General features: G+C 57.3%; 1 protein-coding gene across 3 annotated transcripts in view; it reads left to right on the top strand.

The window, feature by feature from the left end:
* Positions 1 to 2,889: 2,889 nt before the first annotated feature.
* Positions 2,890 to 8,445, top strand: part of PEMT (phosphatidylethanolamine N-methyltransferase) — a 51,745-nt gene continuing 46,189 nt past the window's right edge. The window contains exons 1-2 of one of the 3 annotated variants that reach the window (XM_040079499.2): positions 2,890 to 2,909; positions 5,467 to 5,574. In XM_040079499.2, the coding sequence (XP_039935433.1) occupies positions 5,482 to 5,574 (93 nt within the window). In that variant the 5' untranslated portion in view covers positions 2,890 to 2,909; positions 5,467 to 5,481. Of the gene's footprint in view, positions 2,910 to 3,081; positions 3,172 to 3,704; positions 3,960 to 5,466; positions 5,575 to 8,445 lie in introns of those variants that run through there. The other 2 variants (XM_040079497.1, XM_040079498.2) reach the window with 2 other exon arrangements.

Below are 8,445 nucleotides of genomic sequence, written 5' to 3'. Positions count from 1 at the left end.
CTAATAAAATTGATAGGGGAGCATTGAAAATCTCGTGATTAATTCTTTATGATCTGTAATAGGGGAGCTGTGTGCCAATTACTCAAGTAAATCATTCATCAGAAAATAAATAGAACTAACCTCCAGCACAAACACTAGAGGATTTCGACTAGGATTGCAGGTCTGGATTGCAGCATCACACCGCTGGTGACAGCACATTATCTGATGGAGGACACAGGAGTAGCTGCAATTTTGCTGCTTCTCCCCAAGGTTTTGGCTCTGTGCTCCAGCGTTATTTGTTGTTCTTCACCACACGTTTCAATGCTCTGTCCTCAATCTCCACGACCCATCAGCACAAGCCCTTGCAGGTTTGCAAGGGCCAAAACCACAGGGATCAGCTTCATTTCAGGGCAGGTTTGAACATGGGGACCGTAACACAGGCACATGGACAAAAAAGAATGGGAACAAGACATGTCTTTTATTTTCCCAGCAAGGAAACCAATCGTTTGGCCTGAAAACGTTTTCCTGGCTTTGTAAGGAGAACTGTCCCTCTGTGCTGGTTACCAGACTGCAGTTTCCCAATCAATGCCCCATTTTTAAGGGAAAACCACCCAACAGCACTCTCTGCCCTAGATTTCCACATGTGGGGAATTTCCCGGGTTGTGTTTGAAATTTGAAATGCTCCTGAACAAACCGCATCTTGCCAAGCCGCAGTGTCCTGCTAACACACATTCAGCATCCTCTGCCATGATGCAACTCCATATTCATCAGGGGCCTCTTGGGACTGTGATGGGATTTCAAAGGGCACTGAGGGAGTTCATGCTGAGAAAGGACTTGGGAAAGCTGAGGGCAATGTCCTCTTCCTGAGCTTGGTGCTCAGAAAAGGAGGGCTGGACTAAAGGCATGCCACGGGGAGAAGGGGAGGGATGGGCACATAAAATCCAGCCTTTGCAGAAAGCCCTCTTTGTCTCCTTCACAGCTGCAGGGATGTGTCCAAGGTGGGACGAAGGCCAGCACGGAGGGGCCCCACTGCCACAAACGCCTTCTTTCCCTCTTATATGGAAAAACTTAGGGACAGGGAATTTGGCATGGAGGCTCAAGTGTGATTCGCTGCCCTAAATACAATAAGCTGGTGGCAGGACACTGGATTCTGCAGCATGTGCCTTCACTGAGGGGACAGGACAGACGTTTCCATGACAGGACAGACGTTTTCATGACAGCCCAGCTCTGCTGACCTTGAGCAAGGAGCCAGTGAGACAGTTCATCCCTCTGCACCTCCTCACCATCCATCCCTCAGTCAGACCCTTCCCTCCTCTCACTGCGCCACAACATCCTCGTCCTGTCCCAGCTGGCAGCGCTGGCATCACCAGGACACCCTCCCCTTGCAGCTGGGAGGACACTTTGGAGGTTTCTCCCTGCTAATTCCTCCTGGAGAGGGACGTTAGCATCTCACGCTCCCCAGCCACCATCGCTTCTCCCACCGCATCCCCGTGGCCCTTCCTGCTGCTCCCAGCACCCAGCTGGTGGGACTCAGAACAAACATCCTCCCACCTGCTCCCGCGGCCCAGCCCGGGAGATGGCAGAGGCGATAATTACACGCTTGGCACAGCAAAATTATCCAGCGCGGGGGAGAAGAGGCTGGAAGCAGCTGGAGATCGTCCATGGGGAACGCTGCTCCCACCCACAGTGCCTCGGCGTGTGCCTCACCCCAAACCAGGCCGGTTCGTGCGGTGAATGTGCTCCTTGGACCCTGCGTGAGCACCCCGAGCGCCGGAGCTGGGGGTGCAGGTGGGGAGGTGGGGATGTGCTGGTGCACAGAGGGGTTTGGAGCAGCAGAACTAAGGAAGGCTGGCTTCCCATGGAGCCAAACTGGGATCCCTGGGGTCTGCTGAAGTGTATCCTCCAAAGATGCCGTTTTCTTGGGATGGGCTTCAAGTGGGCCATCACTCATGCACACTTTCGGTGCTTGCCAGGACACGAGTACTCGGATATCCTGTCCCTTCCCTGCTCCCATGAGACCTCTTGGAGGGACACTTGCGGCTCATTCACACCAAATTCCTTTTTGAAGAAAATTTATTTCCTTGCAAAGCAGGATCTGCAAAAGCAGGGACCCTCAGGAGTCTACAGGGATGATAGTATTCTATTTTCCAGACAGGTCCAGGACTGCAGCCCAAGAGGTGCACCAACCAGAAACATCCTAGAGAGGACTGAAGAAGAAAAATAACATGAGTAGTAATAATAACAGCAATAAAAAAAATATACCGCACTGGCTGAAGGGAGAAGGCTGCAATGAATGGTCCTTAAATTACATTTAGACTTGGTGGCTTTACATTTTGCCCTTGAATGAGTAATATTGGTCAAGTGACATTTAATTTCCTGTGCCAGGGAGCCAATGCAGTTGTTCCCCAGCTCCCGGCCCTGGTGTGAGCACTGAACCGGGACAGGGCAGGGGATGGGCAGGGATGACAGAATCATGGAATCATAGAATGGTTTCGGTTGGAAGGGACCTTAAAGATCATCTCATTCCACCCCCAGCCACGGGCTAGGAAACAATTTGCCCCAAGCCCCGTCCAGCCTGGCCTGGAACGCTTCCAGGGATGGGGCAGTCACAGTTTCTCTAGGCAAAGGGAACGGGCAGAGATCAGGCAAGGGGCAGGCAGGGGAGTTGGCACGGAACAGGCAGGGGTTGGCAGGTGACAGACGGGGCCTGGCAGAGCCCCCGCAGCGGCGCTGCCCGTTCGGTTCTCCCTCTCTCTCCCTCCCAGGACAGTCCCGCCGCCAGCCGCACTCCGGCTCCCGCCGGGGGTTCCGTCCCGCCCGCTCCTACGGGCAGGGTCGAAGTCCAGCCCCGGCCGCGGGGCCGCTCTCCGTGCCGCCGCGGCCGGACACCGCCACGCACCCGCAGCCGAGGCGGCCGGGCCGGCGGCGAGGTCAGTGCCGTCCCCGGCCCGCAGGCCCCGGGCGGGCCCGGCGCGGCTCCAGGCCCGGCTCCTCCCGGGGAGGCGGGACCGCGGCTCCCGGCGGCGCCACGGCGGGCTCGGCGCCGGGCCCGGGCCGGGGGCGCGGCGGGGGCGGCCGGCCATGGCGGGGCGGCCCGGGCCGGGCGCGGGGCGGCGGGAGGCGGCGGCGGGCGGGGCCCGGCGCTTCCCGCGGGAGTGCTGCGAGGGGCTGGGCGGCCTGGACTACGGCCAGGTACCGGCGGGCCGGGCGCGGGCGGGAGGGCGGCCCCGGGGAGGGCCCGGCCCGTGGCAGCCGGGGGGAGCCCGGGGATGGATTCCCCCCCCGCCCCGCCCGGTGCCGCCGCGGGGCTCGGCGGATCCGCTGGGAATCGGGCCCCGGGTTGTGCCCGCAGGTGCGGCCAGGCCTCGGGATGCTCGGTCCCCGGTTCCCCGTGTGCACCCAGCGCCCTCCCCGGCCCGGCTGCACCATAGCCGGGACGGCACGGTCCGAGCAGGCAGCAGGGGCTGCAGCGGCACTGCGCGGAATGCCCGGGGGTGCTGCCACCGGCTCCCCCGGGTGCCCATGCAGCTCTTGTTGGAGTGCCCGTGCCGCCCTCATTTATCACTCGCTCAGCTGCCGATACAGCTCTCAGCCAAGTGCCCACGCAGCTCTCATCCAGGGGCCTGTATTGCTCTCCCCCGAGTGCCTGTAGGGCGCTCACCCGTGTGCCCGTTTCCGTCTCACCCAGGTGCCCGTGCAGCGCTCGCCTGGGTGCCCGCAGGGCTCTCACCCAGCTGCCCATGCTGTTCCCACCCTCCCCGACTCTGGGGGCACTGCTTGCCGCGGTCATTGATCCCTCACCGTGGAGGAGGGGGCAAAGTTGAATGTTCTGTGCCTGTTACGTGGCTGTCCCAGCGGCTCGCAGAGACAGCTCATCCCGTTAGGGCTCCCCTTTTATCCCGAAAAGCACACGCGAGGCACAGGCCAATCCGCCTCCCGCTGGCAGCCGCGAATTTGGTTGTTGAGCAGGAGAAAAGAAGGTGAGTGCGGTGTTAACGACGGTGCCTGCCAGGAGTTAGTAGGTCAAGAAGCTTTTGTTCAGCCCGTGCTAGCACTGTGCTCAGCACCGTACAAAATGAGAGGAAAAGAAGCTGTCCTGGTCCCACGGGATTGCAATTCAAGCGGGATTAGACAGTTCGGCCCCGGTGCCAGCAGCTGTTTGGGTTGTGGCTTGACAGTTTGGAGGGACGAGGTCTGGTGGGGAAGGGCTGCTCGGGGGTGAAGGGAGGGGAGGCTGTGGAGGGTGGGAGTAGGGGGAGATGGGTCTGGATCAGGCCCTGGGGGCTGTTCCCATTGTTCTCTGCCAGCACCTGTGTCCCCAGGGCTCGGATGAAGGAGCCTGGAGGATGTGGGGCAGTGGTGGTTTGAGGGCAGCTGTGGACCCCCGGAGGATCCCCCCCTTTTCCCACGGCTGTACGGTCTTTGCTCCTGCACTTTGCACCCTGGGCAGTCATAGCTGGGCAGGAGGCGCTTGTGGCGACTGGATGTGCCCTGGGCCAGCACAGGAGCCGTTCCAACAGCCTTTTCTCTGGGCTAGGAGAGGTGCTGCGCTTACCAGCCCCTTTCCACGGATGATACTGTGGCTCTGGTTCTTTCCGAGAGCCTCTGAGGAGCCCGCTACCTTTCCAAGCTGTGCCTGTCCCCTGGCATCCAAAGGACTTGCAAACACAGCTGTGTTGGGGAAGCAAAAACCTTCCACGTCTCGATGTTGTCTTGGTTTTGTTTCAAGTGAGGGCTGGGCTTGGGATGGGCTATTTTGTTTTTTGTTTTCAAAGGTTTTGACCAAGAAAAAAAAAAAAGAAAGACACTGGCTTTTTTTTCATCCAAATACCAGCACAGGGAGAGGGAGCGAGGAGGGAGAAGCAGCATGGCTTACTGCACGTAGAAATGCTGACAATGTGAGAGAGCTGTCTTGGGGGAAACATCTCTCTTTCTTAAAAGGAGAGCAGTGGGTTTTAAGGGATTTTTGTTGTCATTAAGACAGGAAATACTTTTGCAGCTCCTTGCAGTGCAAATGCATTCCCTCTTGCTGTGGAGGGGGTTTGCATCATTCTGACTTTATGGGAGATGAGTTTGAAGCTGACACAGTTCATTTCCAGGGGGTTCCACGTGGACTGGCATCCCTGAGACAGTCCTGTGTCCCGAGGCGTGCTGAGTTGCTGTGGAATGGTGCTCCCTCTCCTAAAAAACACTGCTGAGGACTGGTGCTCATCCTCAGAGCAGCAGTGTCACCTCCGTGCCTTGTGTCCTTCTAGGCACCGCTGTGAGCGTGGGGCTCCTGGAGAGCCCAGTGTCCCTGAGGTTTGGGGGGACAGCTTGGAGAAGCCCCCATCCTTCTTCTGATCTTTGCACTTTGCAAGCTGTAACAACACAATTGCTTAGGGCTGGTGAAAGGTTCATCCACCCTTGGGGCAGCTGGTGGGTTTGGTTTGAGGTGAAGTGTCCCTGTGGGGTCCTGAATTCCAGTAAGTGTGCCTTCTTTCACAGGTGGATGCGGCAGCCATGGTGCAGCTCTTTGGCTACGTGGATGTGACCGACACTGGCTTCATTGTGGCTGCCCTCTCAATCGCCTTCAACCCTCTCTTCTGGAATGTGGTAAGAGTGCCTGCTGCTTTACTCTCAGCCTTCCTTTCCCAGCTTCCTTTGGGAGGAAAAACCTCTTTTGAGATGTCTGCTGGGCTGGGTGGGGGGAGCTGTGCTCAGTTAGACCTTAGGAGTGGGTGAGCAGGGAGCTGTGCTGCAGCTCCTGGGGCTGGGGGTGACTTTGAGGGCTGTCACAGAGGAGGTGAAGGTGGGAGCCAGCACAGGATACAGAAGGAATTGGGAGCTGAGCTTGGGAAAGGGAGCAGAGCAATCAAACCCATCCTTCAGCCACATGTCCCACCCAGCAGCCAGGCCCTGCTCCCTGCTGGGACTGAGCACGGATGGCATTAATCCCCATCAGCGTGGCTGCACTGGATATGTTGCCTGCTGAAATTCCCCTTGAGATACGTTGGCAGCTGTTTGTGTGGATGGCAGGAAGCGAAAACAGTCAGCCAAAAGTTGGCCTGAAAAAATTCCTCCTCCACCGTGCAGCAAGGGCTGGCAGAGAGCTGCAGGGCTGGCAGAGAGCCAGCCCTAGGAGGAGCAGGGTACCTGTGCATGGGTCATGTTTGCTGTGGCTGTGGGTGCCACGGGGCTTTGGGAGCCAAGGCTGGAGAAGCCTCCACTGCCCGTTACTGCTGTGGTTTGCTGCCTCCTTGCAAAACCAGCAGGAGTCATTGCTAGCCCCGATGTGGAGCATTCCAGAGCCAGTGTGCCAAGCAGGAAGCCCAGGCTGGCTGCAGGACGAGGTGAGTCCCACCCTGCAGCACCCTCAGCAGCGCAGCTGAGGCCTGGGGTGAAACATCCCTGCGAGCGCTCCTGGGGATGGGATGTCGTCTCAGCCATGCTTCCCAAATCCGCCTTCCAAACCTCCCTGCAGGGATTCTCTCCCTGGAGAATTCTCCTTAAAAAGGCCTTAGTTTTCCAGAGGGGGAGGGCTCCTCTCTCTCTGAGTGCGGGGGCTCTTGAGATTGTCTCACGCTGGGCTTTGGAGAAGGGAGGCTCTACTGGCTGTGAGTCACTTTGGAAACCTCTGTCGGGGCTCTTTGTTGCAGCCTCCCTAATTTTTCATGCAACCGGTTATTAAAAAGTCTCACGGTGTCTGAAATCCAGGCTGGAATATGCCACATTATTTCAACTGCGGAGTCATCGTTTAGCGTAGAGAATCAATGAACAAGAAGATTCGGGATGTGGTCTCTGGGGGGGAGAGGCTGGCTCCGGCGAGAAACTGCATGAAAGGCAGAGAAAAAAGTACTTTATTAGCATCTGCTGCTATGCCTGCCACTCGCGGGACGCCTGCAGCTTGGGAAATAGCGCTGCTTTTTTGGATCAGGAGTTTGGCTGCGGTTAAAGGACGGGGAAAGCCGATGTAAGAGCAGGGAGTTTGTTGCTCTGCGCTGCTGTTTGTCCCCTCGCAGGGCCTGGAGAGCGGCGCCGTTGGCAGCAGGTGGCACTCCAAGCCAGACGTGCAGGGCTGCGCCTGGGAGCAGGAGGTTTGAGTGAGCTGGGCGTTGTGGAAAGCTCTGAGCGTGGCGTTCCGTGTTTCCCCGGCTGGGACGGGCCGGGTGGATCTTGCAGTCCGTGTGCCTCCGTCCTTGTTCTGCCCAAGCCCCCGAGCGTCTCCCTGGTGTTTTCAGTCCAGTGAGTGGCTCACACCAGGCAATGCTGGAGGGCTCTTGCAGGGAGTCTGTGGGTCCTGCAGCCCTAAACAAGCCCCCACTGTCAGGTACATTTCAGCAAGTGGCTCCTTGGATTTTCCCTGACTTTCTTCCTTTTCCTCCTCCCCATCCTTTTATCCATGTGATCGTTGTCCCCTCTCTGCACCCCGCCAGCAGCTCTTCTTTCTTTCCCTACATCCCTGCACAGACTCTCTCTGTCCTCGGCTGTTTTGAGTTCCTTCCCAGCAGCTGAGATTGCTTCTGCATCTGAATTACTCTGGGTTTCCAAGAGCTTCAGTGCAAAGGCTGGAATTCTACACAGTGCCAAGCACTCTTTGCTCTCTCTGCTCAGTAACTAATGTGGGACGCTGGTCAAAATCCCTCCTGTGCATGAAATTCCCGATTTGGATAGAAATTGGGTGGGGATGCATTGATTTCGTTCAGTGTCTTAATTCCCTGTTTCTGCTGAACTCCAGCCAGATCTGCCTCTTCCAAAGTTTGGTGCCGGCTTGTCCTTGCTGTGCAGTGCTTCTGAATAAATATGTGGTGGGGAAACCCCGGCTTCATGCAGTGCTTGGATCATGGAGAGGCACATCCCAAGGCCTTGGTCATAGCAAGGTGACCTGGTGAGCACCAGGCAGGTTTCTCTGGAACAAAACCTGCAGAGTTTGGGGATGTAGCACAGACTCTGGAGACTGTGGAGGAGCGTGGCCTCCAGAGAAAAACGTGATGCTTCTCAGGTTGGTGGATGTACTTTAGGTATGAGCAATTTTGAGGACCAGAGCCTAAATGGGGCAATTTGCAGGCTCCAGCTGGGCTGTGCTGATGCTCCCTCCTTTTCTCTGCAGGGGAGAAAAGCTTTTCCAGAAGGCCTCAGGACTCACAATTCCCACCTTCCTCTCTGCAGGAGGGTACTGGCAATGTCTCCCCAGGGCCACCCGCTGCATTTCCTCACCAAACCCTGGGCTTGCACCCCCTCTTCTGCTTCCATCCCTTCATGCCAGTAAAAATCCTGCCTGTCCCTGGACAGTTGTATTGTCCATGGCACAGCCTGAATGTGTTCCTGCACTATTCTCTCGAGTTTTTCCCGTATTTTTTCCTCTCTCCTGCTCATGCTGTCTCTGCTTTCCCACCCACCGTGTCTGTTATGAGAGGAGCTGCTGGGAGCTGTGGTCCCACTGGAGGCAGGATGCAGGTGAGGTCTAAAAAAGAAGCAGCAGAGCTG

The sequence above is a fragment of the Hirundo rustica genome, chromosome 15 (assembly GCF_015227805.2).
Source record: "Hirundo rustica isolate bHirRus1 chromosome 15, bHirRus1.pri.v3, whole genome shotgun sequence".
NCBI lineage: Eukaryota > Metazoa > Chordata > Aves > Passeriformes > Hirundinidae > Hirundo > Hirundo rustica.
The sequence above is the reverse complement of the archived record's forward strand: the minus strand, read 5'-3'. Positions and strand labels throughout refer to the sequence as shown.